This window comes from Neopelma chrysocephalum, unplaced genomic scaffold (assembly GCF_003984885.1).
Source record: "Neopelma chrysocephalum unplaced genomic scaffold, ASM398488v2 Primary Assembly neopelma1_365, whole genome shotgun sequence".
Classification (NCBI taxonomy): domain Eukaryota; kingdom Metazoa; phylum Chordata; class Aves; order Passeriformes; family Pipridae; genus Neopelma; species Neopelma chrysocephalum.
Genome location: NW_020898029.1, coordinates 770,932 through 791,983, shown reverse-complemented (window position 1 = coordinate 791,983; position 21,052 = coordinate 770,932). Strand labels below are relative to the sequence as shown.

The 21,052-nt window shown below is 45.2% G+C and overlaps 1 protein-coding gene across 4 annotated transcripts; it reads left to right on the top strand.

Annotated features, from left to right (window-relative positions):
• Positions 1–6,346: 6,346 nt before the first annotated feature.
• On the top strand, positions 6,347–20,673 carry MED26 (mediator complex subunit 26). Of its 4 annotated transcripts, none has more exons than XM_027706187.1 (3): positions 6,347–6,365; positions 16,579–16,653; positions 17,918–20,673. In XM_027706187.1, the coding sequence occupies exons 2-3, from the start codon at positions 16,588–16,590 to the stop codon at positions 19,601–19,603; spliced, it is 1,752 nt and encodes a 583-aa protein (XP_027561988.1). In that variant the 5' UTR covers positions 6,347–6,365; positions 16,579–16,587; the 3' UTR covers positions 19,604–20,673. The 4 variants fall into 4 exon arrangements, with proteins under 4 accessions (XP_027561988.1, XP_027561987.1, XP_027561989.1 ...); XM_027706186.1 differs by lacking the exon at positions 6,347–6,365 and adding an exon at positions 10,304–12,234; XM_027706188.1 differs by lacking the exon at positions 6,347–6,365 and adding an exon at positions 15,106–15,110.
• The last annotated feature ends 379 nt before the right edge of the window (positions 20,674–21,052 follow it).

Here is a 21,052-nt window from a genome sequence, read left to right as displayed (position 1 = left end):
GGCCGCCTCCCCACGCCAGGCCGCGGCTCGGGCGCGGCCTGCAGGGGGCTCTGGGCCGGCCCTCGCCGGGACCTGCCGGGGCGCCCACCTGTTCCTCGGGCCCCGCGGACGCTCCGGGGCCACCCCGGGGCTCTGGAGCTGCTCCAGCGCCGAGCAGCCTTGGTCTTCGCTTTTTATCCCTTCCTGCAGCGCCGTAATGAGCTTATGTGCTCCTTCTGGGATGTGGTGTGAGCACAGGAGTCAGCGTGTGTTTTACCTGTAAGTGGCCCTAAGTGGTGGTTATCTGAAGGATCGCTTGCTCCTTTTGAGGCTTTTTTTGGCTCGTCCGAGCAGTTCTCTGCTTAGGTGTTTATTGCTGTGAGAGGACTGCAGAGCCTGCAATCTGTCCTGATTTTTGAGGCTTAGATCAACAGTCACCACTGCAGGATGCAGACGTGGGTCTATCTTGGCCATCTGCAGTTTGTGGGGGCAGCCTGAACATCAGGCTGAACGTGTGGGTGTTGTTCCAGGGGCTGGGGGGTATGAAACAGTGTTTTGGCTCTATTAAAGTCATACCTGCTGCTGTCTGAACAACTGCTTTTTTGTGATAGGCCTGTATCAAAGTCCTAAAGTAGCCAATAAAGTTACTGCCGTTCGGAGCCCCCCTGGAGTGACCTGAAGTGGGGACTGAAGAAAAATCCCCCTGACCTTGTAGGTTCTGTAGAACCCCCTGTGCTGGGTCTGTCACAGCTGCAGTGTTACACACTGGAGTAACAGTGACGAATGCTGGTGGTAATTGTGGGCTGTTAAATGTTGGAGCTGTCTGAGTTTGCAGTGCTTCACCGTGGATCTTGCTGAAATATCAGTTGGGGCACTTCATGAACCCTGTCTGCTCTGAGCTCTCTCTCTGGGGCTGCAGATTTTTCACTCTACCTGAGACCGAGCGCCAACCTACTTTAATAAAATTCTAACAGATCTGTGGTGTCTTTTGACTTCAGAACTGTCAGGCTGCAATGGTTACCCTAATTCTGGTGTTACTCTCTAAAACACTGTGACTCTGCAGAGCTGAGCGGCCAGGAAGTGTCTTTTGTGATGGATGCTTTTCCCTTTCTCCACACGTGGCTGTTACACAGTGCTGGGAAGGCTTTGGCAGCGCTGTCCTGGTGAGGGGACCCAAAATAACCAGGCAGCTCCCTGCAAGGGGAGGGCAGAGCATCAGCTCTGCTGAACTTCCAACAGGTCAGTAGCCCCTTAAGTTTAGTAGTGTGATGTATGTTAAATTATAATTCTACATACTTGATACTTGTCCAGGGCAATAATTGCTGGCAGAAAAATCAGCCCATTGTTCTGCAGTGCCTGTAGGCAGGGGCTGTCTTCCAGTTTAACCTTTTCTTGAAGGAGAGCAGAGGTGGTGTGGCTGAGGTTTATTGTGCAGGCCTGGAGCTCAGGCTCCTTGCTCCAAAGCACACGGGATATGTGGTGGTTTTGGTTGTTCACTACCTGGCACAGAGGGAAGGAAAACTTGGATTCTGAACATGTATAAAAGTAGATGCTGAGTTTAATCGCACTTGGGCAGCAGTGTGAAAGTACAAGAAACTGCTCTGGTGTTTTCCTGCTGGGAGAGTCTGTGCAGCCATGAGCTGCTGTGCCTGCAGGGACACATGGAAAACTGGCTGCTTTCTGCTAGTTTTAGAATCTTCTCCTGGCAGAAGTGGTTGCGTTCAAACCTGCAATATTTGTTATTGTCATTGACTTCCTCATTTCCCAAGAAAGTCAAGCTTTGAGGCCTGGATTTCACTGAGGCTTTTCAGTATAGTTGGTGTGTGTTATGTGTGTATTTCTGGAGAGGGTGGGAGCTGCACTAACAGTGTCAGGTGTGCGAAACCAGGCCAGTTCTGTGAGGGTGAGGAGGAGGACATGGTTGGTTCTTGTAGGGTCTGTAAATTTAAACTTGACTGATACATCCCCTTACACAACCTGCCACTGTAGATATTCATTCCTGTGCTACTCTGAGGGTCTGTGTGGTTATATAGATCTTGGTTAACTCTCAGGTCAGGGCTTAAATAAAAAAAAATAGAGATATAAATTTTTCTACTTCTGTTGAATTGATCAAAATAATAATTTCCCCAAGCTTTCACAACCTGCTGGCCTGAGGAAATCATCTCCTGTGCTGATTGTTCATCCCCAGCTGCTCTGTAAAACTGTGCTGACTTGGGAGCAATGTTGAATTTACATGCAGGTTTAACACTTGAGCCTCCTCTAGTAGTTGCTGCAGAATATATTTATAACTTAGTTTCCCATACTTCGTTCAGGATTTACACAGGTAACCTCTATTTCGAAGGAGACCTATAAGAAATAAGCTATTTTTAAAGAACTTACATCATCTTGGAAGCCACACGGGATGTCTGGTATTGTGTCTTCATTTATTCAGCCTTTTTCCCTCAAAAAAACATGGGCAAACCACTTCTGCTCCATGACCTAAGCACTAAGTATCAACATCACTTGCCTTCCAAAGCTTCTGTGTTAGTGAGAATATTCCAGGACTCGTGGTGGAGGAAAGCAGGGGTTGTATGAAATCTTACAGGGGAGATATTCCTTGGTTCTGGTGGAAATAAGGCTTTTTCCTTCGGATTCTATGTTCTGAGAAACCACCTCTCCCACCCAGCAGAACACCTTTGCCTTGTTAATTTGTGCTCTGTGCTCCTCGGGGAGTTTATTACCTGCCATCAGGAGTAATGAGATCTGTTGGTTTTTGCTCTGTGGCCAAACCTCTCGTTTCCAACTGACTGCTAAACTGTGCTGGCCATTAAATGGTTCCTCATGCTGAATATGCAGCAATCTGTTCCTGTTTTTAAATATTAGATAATAATTCCATTATTTGCCATTAATGCCCTTCTGCCACACAAATCCAGCTTTGGTTTGAGCAGCAGCCTGGGAGGTTGGTTTGGCTGGAACTTGGGCTGTCCATGCAGGATCTCAGCTGGCCTTGCTGCCCAGGCCTTCAGGAGTGGTCCATGGTCTGGATTATTAATAATAAATTGGTCTGTGTGTTATAATACATTGGGTGGTGAGTTGGCACGGGGTGATCTCCCAGCTGGCACCAGTTGCAGGGTTAAAGCTGCTTCCATGGCTGTTTTCTGTGTTGGTTGTTTTACCAAGGTCCTGGAGACAAAACCTCCCTCGCTGAGGAGAAAGATACTTTCTAGTAGAGTTTTAAAAGGTGGGAGAAGGTGCAAGACACTGCTGTAATAATACAAAAACAGAAATCACAGGAAGGTGGTGGTTCACTTCCTGAGGGTTTCGGTGATTTCTTTGGATGCAGGAAGTGCTACGTGTGGGCGAAAGTAGACTAGGAATGGCTCTTGCTTTAGCTTTATCCTTTTCTGGAGGCCTTAATGAGCTTAGCAGTTTTGAGTGCAGGGAACCTGTTGTACCTCTCACCCTCTTTGTTCCTTTCCTTGCTGCAGCTCATCTCGTTTGCAGTAGTCTCACATTTTGTGCTTGAAGGCCCTGAGTTGTTTCAGGTGTGTGATTAAACGTGCAGGTGGTTGGGGCCTTTCCTAACATGGAGGGTCTGGAAAGTTATTGTGTCAGTCCCGGGTTCCAGGTAAAGATTTGGGCCTGATGTAGTGAGTCCCATCGTGTTCAGGTTCTTCATAGCAGCCTTAATTGAGGAGGACTGTGTTTCTTGGTGCTCTGTATTGAAAAATCCTGGATTCACTTGAATTCACCTGTGTGAGGGTGATGGCACAGTTGGGTTTTTGGCAGTGCTTTGTTGGCTTGGTGGCAGTCCAGGCTGTCACTTTTTGAGAGGATTTGGGGGGCTGGGGGCTTAAAAACTTTTCATTTTCACGGTTTTCCTTGCAGCAGTGAGACCATTCTGAACTTGAGGCTGCTAAGACAAAACCTGAGCAAACAGGAGTATCAGAGAGTTTGGATAGAGGAGTCAAAGCAAGGGGAATGCCAAACTGCTTTTCCAGTATTAATTCCTTGAAAATGCCCAGGTTGCAGTGATGATGGCGAGTCATTTGCTCTGAAGCTGTAATTTGAGTGTTTGTTTCAGCAGCAGTGACAATTTAAATAACACCCACTTCTTATTCCTGCTACACACACCCATTTTATGTGTCCAGGATGATGTGGTGAACTGAACCGAGGGATTGATCAGGGTTTAAAGAAGAAAAGACAGTATATGTGTCTTTTCCCAGGTAGTTTTTGATGGAACTAAAGTACTTGATAAAACTTTTGGTGCATCACCAATAGTTCTGGCACAGGTGTGGCAGTGAGTTGGGTCTTGAAGTATGGAAGCAGAAAAGAAATTCTCCCCTGTGAGGGTGGTGAGGCCCTGGCACAGGTTACTCAGAGAAGCTGTGGCTGCCCCATCCCTGGAAGTGTCCAAGGCCAGGTTGGCAACCTGGTCTAGTAGAGGGTGTCCCTTCCCATGGCAGGGGGTGGAATGAGATGAACTTTAAAGTCTCTTCCAACTCAAACCATTCTGGGATTCCATGAGAAGTGGAATGCTGCTGCTTCCTCGTGCCCCCCCGCTGCCTTGGGACCTGGCAGGCAGGAGGTGTGTGTTACCTGCAAAAGTCAACCATGCCTGGCTGGGTTTTCTGAGGTCAGAGTCGCTGCCTTATGGTCAAAGTTTCACCTGTAGAGCCTTTATTGCTGCTGTTGCTTGTGTGTGTTCTCACAGATATCTGGAATTATCCTGTGTTTGTGGGGATGCAGCAGTGCAGGGACTCCATGTTCTGGGATAACTGCTGGGAAATGTCTTTACAGATACCGAGGAGGATGATCCCAAGTAGTAACTCCTGAGGGAGCTTTGCAAATCCGAGAGTAAACCACCACCTTACACTAAAGGTTGTGTGGCTAATGCTCCAAATGATCAAAAGTTGGATTATTTTGGCTTAAACCCATGTGCTTACACCAGCTGAAGCTGCCAGTGGAGCTGGGATGGCTGCTGGGATCCCCATCCCCACCTCCAGCTGTTCCTGTTCCCTCCCTTGTGCTGACCCTGCACCAGGCCAGCCAAGGACTCACCCAGCCAAACCTACCTGAGCAGGGGCTCCTCAGGGGCCTCTTTCCCTGCCCAGCTCCTCCTGGGCTCAGGGAGGTTCAGTTTTGGCACAAAGTGGTAGTTGTGTATGGCAGAGGAGAGGTGACAGTGGGGTTGTGGCAGCTCAGGCTCTTGCAGAGCAGCATCTTCCAGGTGACCCCCTCTCGTTTTCAGGCTGGTTCATTAAAGGGGATCATTAAAGGGCTTTTTAAATCCCAATGATAAAACTTTGCAGCAAGTGCCTGCCTGCACGTGCTGTCTGTGGGCCCTGGGTGAGAAGTGAACACTGAATGCTCAGAGGCTGCAGGGAAATAACCCATTAACACATTTTTATTGGTGTAGCCGTGAAGCAGCCAGTGGATGGAAGAACCAGCTTTTTGTAGGGAGCTTAAACATGGGGAGTAATCTCTGACAGTCCCCACGAACCACAGCTGATGTGCAAGATGTGGGTCCCTGCAGGAGGGATGTGCTGAACCAAACTTCCCAGGCAGCAGAGAACCCGAGGGTGGTGCTTTCTGACTTTGTCTCCCTGGGGACCTCTGTGTTCCAGGGGGAATGAGGGCATTTGGCTGCACCTTGGCACACCTTTAACCCAGGAGAGCAGAGAGCTGAGCACAGAGGCTGGAGCTGGGGTGGGCCTGGGGTACAGCTCCTGCTGCCCAGGCACTGCAGCCTCACACTGGCACTGGCACAAGCTGGAGAAACACCCAACTTATGCATTAGAAAATAAGAAAATCTTCAGCTGAAGTCTGGGCCTGGTCAAGGAACTCCACTTGGTCATTTGTGAGGGTTTTGTCCAGTGAGTTGAGGGTGAGCCCGATTTAGAAGCAGTAAGGTGTGTGTGTCCTTGCCTCTCTCAGGGTTTTGCTGTGGCCACGTGACAGCAGCACTGTCACTCTGGCCCCTTTGGCTCCTGCTGAGAGTAGCTCCAGAGCAGCTGAAGCTTTTCCTCCCTCTGAGATCCTTTTCCAGTTTCTTCAAGAAGGTGCTGCAGCTGACAAGTAAGAGTTTTCTATTTTAAAGGAACCACAAAAGTTTCAGAAGTGGGAAAGGAGGAATCGATTCTGCCTGCTGAGGAAATTAGTCAAGAAGCACTTCTTTTAAGGCAGAATTACTCTAATATATAAGACTTGGAGTTAAAATTAATGTCAGGGTAGTTCTTAAACATAAAAAAACATGTCTGTTTTGGCTGATAACGCTTTGCTGTTATCTCCTCTCACCCATTTTGAGCTTGGTGATAACTCCAAATAAACTTCCTTCTGTCTGTGTAACGTGGTATGATGTGGCCCCACTTATACTCTTGGCCTTTAAAGAAATATTTAAGGTAAAGGTAAGTAAGTGCCTCACATTCAGTTTAATATAATATAGGTTTGTTTATTCAGTATTCTAACAGCTAAATTACTCTTTCTGTGGGTAATTCATGCTTTCAGTGTCTGGAACAATATTTAAGTGCCAGCAAATTGCTTTAATTTGAGGTGCAATCTGCTAAACTCGGCAGTGAATTGGTGTTTTCTGGGGCATGGCTTTCACAGGGCAGTGGAGTGTGATTGTTAATACCAAAGTATACAATTTTCAGCATGTCCAAACAGTCAGTGGTAGCAGTTTCCATTGAGGAGTCACTGGAAGTAAAATGTAATTAGTTCTGTTTTACTGAGCAAAGTGGTTTCTAACCCAGCAGCTGAGGAGGAGAGATCCTGAGTCCACAGCTGGCTCTGGGATCTGGCTGTGTTTTCAGGCTCTGCTGTGAAGATGAGTGTGCAGAGGTGGAAGTCTTGTCTGACAGTGACAACCAGCACTTTGTGGAGCTGCTTTCTCACATAGTTTCCATGCAGGATCAGCTTGTGGAGTATCACAATTATAGTACAGGTCTGCATTGATTTATTTGTTAAGGAGGGTAGAACTATGGAAGGTAGAGGAACATGGTGTTTTCCCAGGGTAGTGATGCACAGTCATAAATTCTCCTTGGTGAACAAACTTCCAGCACATCTACAAGTATCTGTAACTCGAGCCATGGCTTAAGCAGAGCTTTTTGAACAGATCAGTGTGTAACACTCCTTGTACTCCATACTTAAACTGCAAGAGAAAGAACAGGGAGTTTATTTCTGTATATAAGTTATCATCCTGACAGTTCCAGGAAAAAAATATTTCAATATTATAGTTAATCCTTGGAGAAACTACAGTTGATTCTTGAATAGAGTTGAGCACAATGAGATGGAAGAGCAGAGGCAGGAGGTGATGTTTAAGGTGCATTTGTGAAGGTGGGTGCCTGCAGCTCATGGGCTGAGCACACTGGGAGGGGTCTGTGCACTGTGTAAAACTCGGTGTCCATTGTCATGTGTGGAGGAGTTTGTCTGTCCAAATCTGAGCTATTGGGTTTTGACTTTGTATTTTCTTCACTGGACTTTTTTAAGACAGGCTGCCAAGGGGCTTAAGCCTCACTGGGGCTTTCTGAAGTGGAAATGGTGAAGTTTTTTGCTCCAAGGTTAGAAATAACGAGCGCCAGGTTGCAGCTTCCTGAATGTTCTTCCCCATCCCTGGAAGTGTCCAAAGCCAGGTTGGAGCAACCTGGTCTAGTGAGAGGTGTCCCTGCTCATGGCAGTGGCTGGGATGAGATGGACTTTAGGGTCCCTCTCAACCCAAACCATTCTGTGATTCAATGATTCTGTATTCTGGGTTTAAATACAAATAAAACACTGGGCACTCAGCTCTGGAGTGGGGCAGCTCTCACAGTAACCCTTCAGCTGGTAAGCCCTGAGTTGAAATGGCTCCGTGCTCACCTTCCTCTGGGAAAGGCTTTTTTCCCATCCAAAGGTAGAAAAGGCATTTTGTTCCCAAGTATTTCCACTGGCTGCAATGGCCAAGTGTTCTCCACTGAGAAGGCTCCACTTTCCTGACAGGTGGGATTGTCCTGAGGACCTGCACGGTCTTCAGAGAACAGAGTTATTTGGAAGTGGGTGACTGGCAGCAGTGTTTAATCTAAAATTTGATGAGCAGTGATTCTAGGAGATGGGTAAATCCATTTCAGGTTTTTTTTGCATATCCATAGAGCTCCCTTGTGGTATGTCCTGACAGAAGTGTTGTGCTGGTAACTGTTGTTGAAAGGATACAGTGACTTCTCTGCAAACCTGACATTTAAAACTTTCCCAGTTTGTAAGACTATTTTTCTCCAGTTTTGTGAACAAACACACCATGCTTAAATTCTCATGAGCAGTCACAGGAGCATATTACTCTCCAGTGTGATGAATTAATAAATTCTACAATGTATTCAACATTTTATTCATCAGGCTCTCATCTCCCTTAAGATTCGTTTTAAGGAATCATTCCTTAAATGATTCCTCCATCATTTAAGTAATTGTCTAAGAAGCTTCCCTAGGAATTTGATAACTGTTTGCCTGCTGCATTTAAAATACACTTATACATTGATAGATGGCTTTATTTTTTAAGAAAAGAGTGAAAAGTCTGTATTGTGGTGACATTAATAGGGCCTTTCTGAGTTGCATTCAAATATAAACTGCTCCGTGTTAGCAGCTCTCAGCAGATACTCTGTGAAGGGGTTACATAATATTTAAGAACTTCAGAAAGCTCTGGACCCCTTGAAGCCATTCTCATCGAGTCCTTCAGTGCATGTTGCATGATTTTAAATGTCCACTCTGGAGTGGATTAAGGTGGAGCTGATAATCACAGAATGATTTTGTCCAAGCAATGCCTTTGAGGGCTGTTTGGTGCCTGACTGTGCCCTTACCATAACCCAGGGAGGTACCACAGTGAGGTCAGGTGAGTTCCTTACAGTAGAAAGCACCAAAGTCATGATAAATCTGAAGGGGCACATTTTAAGGCTGGATTTTTTTGTATTATTCTGCTTGAATAGTTATCAAACTGCCTTTCTGTCTCATCGAAGTAGGACCAGTTGTTCCCGTGACTTTTCTTGCACAGCAGCCTCATTTTATGGCTCTCTAAATTTTGAAGCAATAATTTTGGATCTCAGTCCATGGCTTATAATAAATAGTAACTACCAATATTAGTCTGGTTGAAGTTTTTGTACAGGAGGAAGAGAAGGAGAAATGATTCTGATGTGGACAAAGGAAACTCTATCATGGTTGGGTGTCCTTAGGACCAGTGCAATGATTGAGGGGATTGGAGGGGATGTGAGTTGGTGAAATGGTGATAGACAGTGACCACAGAGCCTGAGTGGGATGGAAACCTTGGGCATTTCCTTTGGGTTCACATTTACTCAGAGCACTGTGCTGGGGCAGGGAGGTTTGGAGCATTGAATTTATAAGTCCTTTATAATACAAACTGCTCCAGCTGTATGGATCTCTTCGAGAGGACAGAATCTTAAATTGCCACTCTGAGTCTAGTTTGGAGCAAATAGAAATGGGTGTTTCAGTGTGTATCTGTTCCCCAGGTGGGAATGGTAGGGGACCTTCCATGGAAGGGTCTTGGTGGAGCTTTGTGGTCCATGACCTTCCCTGAAGTAGCATCACCTTTATAAAACAGCTCCTTCAGAACTTGTCTAATCGTGGAGAGTATTGAAGAGCTTATTTGAGTGCATTGGTAGCTCTCTGGGTATTTTATATGTAATCAGTGTTTGTCTTGTTGCAAATCAGGCCAGTGAGCACGAAAACGGTTGATTAACATTTTCTTTATTATGACTAATAATGCAGAGGAAGGCTGGTTTCAAGCTTCACATGTTTCATCCCTATTTTTTCAATACTGTGTGAAATGAGTACTTAAACTTTTTGTTACTAACCATGTTTTCAAAACCTCTTTCCACCTCTGTCCTCTGACCTCTCTGTGTATGTTCTTTGTGAACTGTCACACCTTGAAAGGACATGTAATTCCAGATCAGTTTGATTCCTGTACCATTCCTTGCAGTTTGGGGTTGTGTGGAAAACAACACTAAATTATCTTCCCTGGTGGGTGCCAGTGAGAGTAGCAGTGAGTGCCTGGCATTGTGCTCCATGGCCCTTACTCTGGAATTTGTGCCACGCACTTTTCCAATTGATTATTATTTCTTCAGCTGCTGGTCTTTTTAAATCAGGCTAATGAATTTTTATTTGCCCAGGGTTTTTTGTGGGGGTGGAAAAAGAAATGTGGGGGTTCACATTCTCTGTTTCATCTGCAACTGAGGGCTGGCACTACAGGTACAATTCCTAAGGTATTATACAAAATGCTTAGTAACTGTTGGAGTTGACAGACAAGTATTTCTCTCTGCAGGAACAAAAATGTCTCCCAGTTATTGGCTAATAAATACAAATGGAGAAAAGTCTGTCACTGTTGATGTTTTCTCTTGGCCTTAAAGACCTTTTCCTGGAGTCAGGAGCTTTTCCCTCAGTGCCACTTCTGTCCCATGAGCTGGGGGTGTGTCTTGTCTTCACAGTCAGTATTTTACCACCTCTTGTGTCTTCTAAATGGCTCCTCCAATGGACACTCCTCTTGTTGGGTGGTTTTCCTCGCCTTGCCCAAGCATGGAGTGTATTCTTGCTGTGTCAGGGCCCTTGGATGTGTCACTGGGAATGGGCCATGGGGAGAAAAGCTGGAGCATTGGTGGCACTTCCACTGCTGGGGATTTGTGTCTCCAGGCCCTTTGTAAGTGCTGGGACCAGTTGTATTTTCTGGTGTTGTTTCTGCTGGCAAACTCTCCTTATTCCCTTGGCTGCTGTGGCCTCTCCACAGCCCAGGGATGTGTGTGGGCACTGCCAGGAGGGAGCAGAGGGCTCAACCCACTCCAGGGAAATATTTCAGCTCTGGCCGTTTCTTCGCATTACAGAATTTTATTGGAACCTGCCCTTAGTCTTGTTTGATCCTGGCTTTGTAAAGTGTATACACAGAAAGGAATCTGGATGATGTTACTTTACCACTGAATAAAGCCTAAATATAGATAAGACATATGCAAATTGCTTTGACTCTTTAAATTAGGCCTGGAAATTCTAAGTCTGGAGGTACAGATAATGCTTATTGTGCCTGGACACTCTTTGGACTGTTCTTGGTGGTCGAGAAGGATTTCTTCTACCTTTTACTTGTGTTTTGTACCACAAATTAATCATTTTTTTAAGGCATGGACTCCAAATGAATTTGTCTATCATAGAAGATATTCCCAGTGGATGACTTTCAACCCAAACCATCGATTTCTTCATGTTTAAAGATCTGTTTTACTAAAATACTATTTGAAAACTGGCCTCTACCTCCAAGAATATCTTTGGTTAGTATTGGAACTTTCTTGGCAAACTGACTTTCAAACATTTTCAGTGATTATGAACAAAGTAGTGCATGATCATCTTTTTGGTATGTGGTGGCTGTGAGTAGTGTCTGGTGTTCCCTATCTTTAGACAACACCGTGTCAGGTTGGGGGTAGGGGGAACTGTTAATAGATCAGCTGCAAGGGAACTGAACTAAATACCAGCATGTTGTAACCTGGATTCTAACTTGGTGTGTTTGGGCTGTATCTTTGAACAAAAATTACATTCCAGTTTCCTGTTGGTGTGTGTTGTCAGTGTCTGATTATCTTATTACCTGTGAGGTGAATAAACTCTGCACCGCTGTGTTTCCATTGCCACGTTCAAATAAAGCCTCCTGTGAAACAGCAACTTTTCTCTTCTTATTATTCCATATTTTAGATTATTATGCAGTGAAGTAGCTTTTATACAAAAGCAGTGCTGGGGGCAAGATGTGGCACTGCTGGGGGACCCCAGTGTGGGCGAGGAGTTGGTGCTTGGCTGCAGGTGACGCCGAGAGCTCCGAAAAGAAGGAACAGCAGCAGATGCTGTCGCTCCTGGAGTGGGCACTGCACCTCCTTGGAATCAGTTCTGCCTCCGTGGCCATTTCAGCAAGATTCACCCTGAACCCAGGATTTTCTTGAACGTTTTCCTGAGGATGTACACAGCCCTGTGACCTGTGACAGTTTGGGAACTCCTCCATGAAGTGCTGCCGGCCCCAGGAGCAGGGGGAGGACAACAAAAACTGTACAAATGCTCCTGTGAACTGTGTGGACCCTCCTTGTATTGACTGGCAACAGAAAACTCCAGCTTGGCAATAGACACCTGGATTTGTAGGAAGATGGAAGAGCTGTTCAGACTTCTGTGGTGTCTCCACTTCTCTGCTTGCTTCTGTCAAACTGCTTTGTTGCTGCAGGTGGGACAATGATGCCAAAGCACCTTCTTTGAAACCAGCAACATTTGGAGTATTTATAGATATTTTGAGTAAGTAAGTTGAAGTATGGTGGCAAATACTTTCTCTCCAAGCCAGTGTGTTGTGATACCTGTGAGCTCTGTTTCACCTGGCCCACAGTGGAGTCAGGTTATTGATTATTTAACTGTGATTTTGGGAGGATGATGGTGTTACACTTTGGTTTCAGCAGAGTGTCAGTGATGGGGGACTCTGGACTTAGCAGACCAAGTTTAAATACCCTTTAAAAACTTGTAAAGGTGCTGATGTGACCCAGGTGGACGATGAAACTGTATCAAAAGATGCCTTTTAGCCTTGTTATGTGAACTTTGTGATGCAAAAGTGCCTTTCTACCAGAACACAGTGGGCAGGAAACTGCATTAGCAGTTTCACTGCAAGTTTTTTGCGATTGTGCACCAATGTTTTCATGTTACACAGAAATAGCTGCTCCTTCTCCTACTCCAGGCCTAACTAAGTGTCTCAGCAATGCCATCTTTGCTAACTCAGATCTGGTCTAGTTGTGCATGCAGAGATCTTTAGAAACATCCCTGTGAAATGTGAAAACACCCCAACCAAACAAAAAAAAAACAACCAAAACTTGAAATTGCTTTATCCAAATGACTGCAGTAGAAAGTTTGTGTAACATTTGTTTCTCAGGCAGCAGTGGAGGGAGTGCAGGTTGTGCTGTGTCCAGGCAGTCCTGGGGAAGGCAGGGAGGTGTTACATGGGTGTTCCTGTTGTGTTTGGGATCTGGACTGGTCTGGAGGTGAAGGAAGAGAATCAAAACATGACATGGAGCGTGCTGGTCCAACAGAAAACTCATCCCAGCATGTGGAAATGGTGATGCAGCTCGTGTGGATGCTGAGCTTGCTGCTGTTTTCACATCTCCCATGGAAGGTGTCATTGGAATTGGAGGTGGGAGGGAGCAGCTGTACCTCAAACTTCCCAAACCCCCCCCTTAAACTGCTGTGTAACACTTCCCCTGAAGTTAGTTACTGAATTGGTCCTGGTTTATAAATGCTAAAATAGGATTAAGACGGCAGTTAAGAAAAGGAAATTAAGCTGCTTGATCTTTTCCAGAGAGTTCAGAAACCCCTGCTTTTGTCTGAGGCTGGAGTAAAAACATTTAGTGCTTAACTTGGAAAAGATCTTGGATAGCAGTAGTAAAGCTCCAGAGTGTGGCTGAATGGCTGGATGACTTAAGGAGCCTTGCATGGAATAAATAAGATTTGTTTTCTGTGGCTGTCATTAGGGTTGGCTGGAAGGGATTATCACAGATGACTCAAAGCAGATGTTCTGCAGTAAACTTTCGAGTGAGTTGGTCTGTGCCAGTCAATGCTCCCAGCACGGGAACGGCTCGGGATCATTGGGAACACTCTGTAAATTATTCTGAGCTGGTTCCTGAAAGCTCCCAAATGCAGGTCCTGGGGTTGCTTCATGGCAGTTGTTGTTTTGGGGGGTGCTAAGGGCTGCAGTGCAAGCAGACAAAGGCAAATGGAAACTAAAATGCAAGTTCTTGAGGCACTGACTGGTGCAGTTACACTCTTGACCGGGGTCTGGAGAGCCAGGCTGCCAAAATTCCCTGTCCCACTCTGCTCTGTGGAACTTTGCTGTGTATCCAATAAGCATCTTCAATAGCCCTTTGTATTAATAAATCGACATTTCTGGTGCTGCTCAAAGTAGGAAGGTTCTGGTAGGTTTTGTAGAGTCAGTCTCATGTTGGTTATGTGACATATATGAATTTTATTAAGCCAGTGACAGATGGTTTAAGGTAAAGATGCTGGTGTGCAATATTGCTGTTATCCCAAAAGGTGTCTTCTCATGGAATGGGTGATACTTGGAGTGTTTTGGGAGGTCATCTTGTTTCCATTGCTGTTTAACTGCACCCCAAGAAACTTCATAGTCTGTGTTATTTTAAAATAGGCAATTTGATTTTCATTATAAACTCCTCTTTATGGCAGTTTCATTGAAACGTTCCAAGGAAACTACTGGGGAAGGGGGAAGAAGTTGTTGAACCTGCCTGAACGTCGCATTTATTTATTTTTAAAGAACCAAACTTTCCTATAGGTGAAAAAAGGGAAAATGAGAGGAGCTTCTTGCTGGAAGTGTGAGATGTTGGGAGCCCTCGTGCTCTGCATTGGTGACAAATGTGTGAGGAATCCCAAACGGGTGGGTTGTGTTTTAGCAGGAGTTGAGTGGTGTAAAGCCACTTTCACTGTCCTTAATTGGCACCACATGTCCCCAGAGGAGGGAGGGAAGTCCCAGCCTGTCAGTCCTGGTGTAGACCCAGGCCCGGGGAGGTGATTTACCATTGGGGGGATCCATTCGTGTGTGTTGAACAAAGGCAAAGCTGTTATTGGAAATTCCCTGACCTGTTTTCATCTTTCTGTAGGTGTGTGTACACACAACATCCCTCTCCCCTTCCTGATAGGCTGACAATCCTTTTTTTTTGCCATCAGTTTGTCATTTAGATAATGAATATTTGGGGCTTACCAGTAACTGCAAAAATTGTTGTATCAATTACTGGTGTATGCAATGCAGAGCCTTTTGCACCCTGGTAGTGCAGAGTCTAAAATCTGTGTTGGGAAGGAGAGTATCATGTTTTACAAGTTTAAAAATGTGTCTGGAAACTCCCAGAATTGAGCATTAACTATTCTAAGGGCTCTGGTGCTAGAAACTGAAAAAAACCCCAACCCTGGTATTATGTATTAGTTAAACTGTGGTGCTAAACTATGCTTCCTGAGCACTGAGGGCAGGGCAAGGATCAAAACATGGAAGAAAGTCAGTGCACTGAAGTGAAATAGTGAAAACTAAAATATGTCAGAATAGGTGCTATTGCTGCTCTAAAGGTTAAGCAGAGTTTTACCAGACCTGACCTCGTGATAGGGCTGTAAATATCTGCAGAGACAACGTAGTTCAGTGAAGAAAGAACCAGGACAAATTAATTAATCTTTGGCCTGAAGTTGGTTTCACAGCCTGTAAGACTTAGAATCATTCAAAGCCTGTATAGACTTTTAAACATAAGTTTGATAAATAAATCAGAAAATCAGGGCAGATATTTCATCACTGCCAGGTTTATCCAGGTACCCTCAGCATTAAACAGGTCTGCTGGGATGGACAGAACATGGTCTATGCCCAAGATTTCCTGAAAGAAAGAGACTTCAGCTCCTGGTTCTTCTGTTGTATCTTAGGGGAAGGGTAGAACTGACTTGAAAAAGCCAATTCTTACAAAGTTTGGTCTTTTTAAAATGAAGAATCCTGCAGGGGAGTGTGGCTGGGGGACAGAGCTGCTGGTGATGCTCCTGCTCAGGCTTCAGGGTGATGTGGGATCCATGCAGAGGTTCTTGCTGAGAGGTTTTTCTCACATGCACTTCATGTCCAGTTGAGTCACAAATGCAATTAAGCAATAAATGAGACTGTGATTCAAGTTTTCCTGTGCTTATCTTTTAAATCTGCCTCCAAAGGTGAATTAGAAATTCCGGGTTTCAGTGCTTGTAACATCAGGTAATGGAAATTAGGGATCTCTGTGTTTCCAACATAAACTCGTTTAGGTTGGAAAAGCTCTCTAAGATTACCAAATTCACCTGTAACCCATGTCCCTAAAACGTGGATCTGGGGTTCCTTGTGGAAATCATTAAAATGATTAAAATCACGCATGTGCTGGGGATGTTCAGACTGTGGGAGCTGTGTTTGTGTGCAGCTCACTCATGGGGCCGAAATGCTGCAGTGCAGCCCATGAGAAAACCTGATGCTCACTTTTTAAATGTGATTTTTGTGGGTTTGTGCAGTTCCTCCTCCTCGTGTTCCCCCCCAGCACGGGGGTCCCGGGGGTGTTGGAGTGGCCGGAGGAGCCGCGGCCGGTCCGGACAATGGTCTGGGGACACCTGCTGGGCACAGCCCCGGCCCCAGGAGCCTCTGGAGACTCTTGGTGTGCAGCCACAGGAAGCAGCAATATGGTGAATAAAACTGTACAACAGTGACTTCTGTAAATCTGAAGCGGTGCCTAAAAAAAATCCAGATTTCCCATTGGAGTGGCTGCTGCTCTTGGTCTGCTGGGCACTTGTTTCCCGTTAGGACAATTAATTGATGCTTTGCCCAGGGGTCTCAGAACTTTGCTACTAAGTCACAGCTGTTTAATTGCAAATGTTTCCTTGAGTTTTACATAAGAGTGTGTTTGTTACAGCTCCTGCAGCTTCCATCTAGGTCAGTAAAGTGTCCTTGTCCCTATTTCTTGAACAATCAGCTCCCCAAAGCCAGACAGTCTGATAGCAGTTTGTGATTAAGGCTCCCAGCAATTATAAAGTGGAAGGTCTTAAATTACATTTGATAACTAAGACCTGTACATGAAACATGAAGTGACTTTGTGTTCCTTGTTGCAGATCCATAACATGGTGGCAGTGCTGGAAGTGATCTCCAGCCTGGAGAAATATCCCATTACCAAAGAGGCACTCGAGGTATGTCACGCTCTGAACATGATTTTTGTGTGTATAAAAGGACTTTCTCTGCCTTTCTGATTTCCATTGGAGCTTTTCTGGAAACAATAGATGGATTGCAAAGGATTCACAATTAAGATATTATTTTGTCCCTCTCGTGCTGCTTCCGACATCTCGCTGAACACAGGGATCCTTTCTGGGCCAGATCAGTATTCTGGGCAGCACAGTTCCTGTTTGTGCAGGGCACTACATTAATCATCACTTGCCACTGATGAATTTGGGTGCCTTCAGCAACGTGACTCTGCAGTTTTGGTCACCTTCGTAGATGTTTGGTGACCAAGCACCAGAAATCTGAAATAGGAATATAGTTGCTGTGTGTCTTTAAAATCAATCTTAAATTCATTTAAGCAGGTTTCAATACCTGATCTTTTTGGTGAGAGCAGGTGTGGGAGAGCTGCAGTCTCACTGGCCACTCATAGAAACAGCCCAAAGAAGTTTTATGGCTGATTTATATTTTTTTTCACCCTTTGTATTGAAATTAGCGGTGTTCCTTGCTTTTAACTGTTGCTTAATTACAACCCCACCTGTTATTTCAACATATGTATCCCAACAGGTTGCATATTTCTCTCCCAGGCTGGTCTGTGTTCTCCTTTGAAGTCCTTTTCTTAAATAATCTGACTTGTGGAACAATTCTTTGTTTTCAAATGTGCTTTGGGAACAATCAAACACTTCACTTCCTTCCGCTCACAAAACCACTTTGGGACACCCCAGGAATTTGTTTAAATGGCTCTTCCATGTGTTTCCAAGATTCTTGGGAGTGAAGGGAGAGGAGAGGTGGAGGAGGAAGGTAGGACATGTCACACCTAGCAGTCAGCTTTGGCAAATGGAGATTTTTATTGTTAATTGTTACTGTAACAGGCAAAGACCCTGGAATTCTTTTCTCTTGGCTCTTTCTGCAGATCCTAGACTTTCACTGTGGTAAACACACACCTTTTGGGTGCTGCATCTGAACTCACACCTTTATTCTCAATGTTCTTTCTCATTAAAGAATTCCTTTCTGATGTTTTTCCCAGCTCAGGGAATAAAGACTTGAAACCCACAGCTGGTTTCATGTTGAGTGGCCGAGCGCTGGACTAATCCCTTCCGAAAAGATCAATTCAACACTTAAATCTTTAGTGTTTTTAACCAGGCATTTCTCAGGGTGAGCAAAAGCAGAAACGTTCCTTTAAGAGTTTTTCTTGGGGTGATGATACCTGTTTGTAAAACAACTTGTCTGTCTTTGTAGGAAACAAGACTCGGGAGGCTCATCAATGAGGTGAGGAAGAAGACATCCAATGAGGAACTTGCCAAACGTGCCAAGAAATTGTTGCGGAATTGGCAGAAGTTGATAGAACCCGTGACCCAGAATGACCCAGTGCCAAGAGGGCTCCCCAATCCACCTGGATCAGCGAATGGAGGTGCTCACAACTGCAAACCAGAGACACAACTTCCTGCTGTGGCTGGAGCGAAGCCCATCAGCGAGTTGAAAAGCAGGAATGACATACAGAAACTGAATTCTCCCAAACCAGAGAAACTGGGAAATCGGAAAAGGAAAGGCGATCACAGGGATGGGCAGCAGGGCCCTCCTCCCCCAAAAGTCTCCAAAGCTAGTCATGAAGTATTACAAAACTCTTCACCTCCTCCAACAAACGGAATTGGAGGTAGTCCTGAAAATTTTCCCAGTCCTGTAGACGTAAATCTACACACGGGGCCCGAGAGCAGCAGGACAGAACTCAGTGAAAACGATAAACACAATAAGATCCCAGTAAATGCTGTAAAACCTCACACCAGTTCTCCAGGACTTGTAAAACCTTCAAGCACTTCCTCGTTACTAAAGACTGCAGTGCTTCAGCAGCATGATAAATCAGAAGAGACCACGGGCCCCCACCAGCCCAAGAGCCCTCGCTGCTCCTCCTTTAGCCCCAGGAATGTTAGGCAGGATACTTTTGCTCGGCAGCACAGCACGTACTCACCAAAGGATTCGATGCCCAGTCCATCTCAGAGGTCTCAGTTCTTAGACACTGCACAGGTGCCATCGCCACCACCATCCCTGATGCAACCACCCACACCTCCACTGCCAGCCAAGAGACTGGAGCTCCCCCAGCCCTCGGCCACCGAGGTCCCGCAGCACTGGCAGGAGCAGCAGGTCCCTCCTGAGGGACACAGGCACCCAGCGGGGACCCTCCACACATCTCCTACCTGCAAGGCTGGCACCCACCCCGGGGAGTCGCTCCTGCCACACGTGGGCTTCCCGCAGGACACTTCCAAAATGGACAGTGACGATGCTGCTTCAGGGTCTGATAGTAAAAAGAAGAAAAGGTACCGACCCAGAGACTACACAGTCAACTTGGATGGGCACGTGACAGAAGGGGGTGTGAAACCTGTGAGGTTAAAAGAGAGAAAACTCACTTTTGATCCCATGACAGGACAGATAAAACCTTTAACACCGAAAGATCCTTTGCAGGTAGAAATCCCTGCACTTACTGAACAGCACAGGACAGAAACGGAAAAGCAGGAGCAAAAACCCAACCTGCAAAGCCCTTTTGAACAAACGAACTGGAAAGAGTTATCCAGAAATGAAATCATTCAGTCATATTTAAACAGACAGAGTAGCTTGCTGTCCTCATCAGGAGTACAGACTCCAGGAGCTCACTACTTCATGTCTGAGTATTTAAAGCAGGAGGAAAGCACTAGAAAAGAGGCTAGAAAGACTCACGTTCTAGCTCCTAACAGCAAACCTACAGACTTGCCTGGGGTCACCAGGGAGGTCACGAGCGATGACCTCGACAGGATACGTGACCACAACTGGCCGGGCGTGAACGGTTGTTATGACACACAGGGTAACTGGTATGATTGGACACAGTGCATATCCTTAGATCCACACGGGGATGATGGGAGGTTGAACATCCTGCCTTACGTCTGCCTAGACTGAGAGCAGGTTTTTGCTAAAACCCTGCTTTTTTTACACCTGCAGTTGGCAAAACTGGCAGACACGATGCCACTTCCAGCTGGAGAGAGCCTCCTGTCCTGGACAAACAGGCCCCACGAGCAGAGGGGGGGAGGGAGCTGGGCCTTTCCAGCTCGTTCCTTTAAATTCTCCTTTTGTGAAATGCTGCTACCAGTTTACTAACAATTGCAAAGGAAGGCATACGAAGGTTGATCAGTGAGTTCAAAACTCTATAGCCAGCCAGCTATAAAAAGTGTTAGTCCCCAAGAAGTGAAGAGGATTTCCAGCACTTTCTGAATGCCGGAATCTTAGTACAGGCAGGTACAGAGAAAATTGTGGAAGTTACCTTAACAAAATATGCATCTATTTATTTGACTTGATTTGGGTTTTTTTTTATTTGGCAGTGAGATATTCGAGAGACAATGTGCAAAAACTGTAGTTTTATTTCTATCACATCTCTGAACATGATTGCGTTGGTCTAAAGTCATGTGGTAAACGGAGATTGGGTTTTAAACAGCAGGTGTTGCACTGCAGGCTGGGCCTCCAGCTTCAGCTCAACATTCCATAGGCATCCACATCCTTTAGTCTGGTTTCAGTTTAAATCCAGTCTCTGAGAAATGCTGCAAAAACTAGATGTTTAACGATATTTTTTGATCCCACCACCACCAGCCAAATATTTTTCCTCCTTTTCCCTTCCTGCAAACTTCTAGGTAAAAAAAAAAAAAAAAAAAAAAAGAACAAAAAAATAAAAAGAAAAATCACCTTTTCTAGAATCTAAATGTAATGAGGGTGCTACAAGTTTGTAACTGTACTGTGAGAGGGAAAAAGGAAGCCTGTTTGTATGCTGGAAATATACTTGTTACCATTCCTTTAGATATTGTTTGCCTTATGGATATCCATCATAAACGCAATTTGCAAAAACAAAGAGCCTTAGTGAATGTACAGTAACTAGACTTCTGTGTTCCTGGGATGCAGAAGGGAGCAACTTTGCTATTTGGTCCTTTAAGTGGACACGTTGTGATATAAATGTGGAAATAAAAAAAATTTGCACAAAACAGTTTGTGAATTATTTATATTTCACTCGTTTTCCTCCCCCCCCTCCAAGTTTGCTCAGTTCAGCCCAGCCAAGGGACCCTTGACCCTAGGAATCCATTGGAGCAGTTTGGTGAAGCCAAATGCCATGGACACTGCTGAGAGCAACTCTTAGGGATATATGGGATGTCTTCCAAGTACCTTGGTGGTGTTCAGTCACACAGGTTAGATTTTGTTTTTAACTCTGGAGACTGATAACCCAATTGCTGTTAATGTACCTCAAAGTCTAAAGGAATCAGAGTTCATTTTCTTGTTTCAGTAACTTTGTAATATTTTATTCCTCACTGTTACAGTGCTTTCTGAAGCAGCCTGGGTATAGAAAGTGAAGGATTTTAATACCTG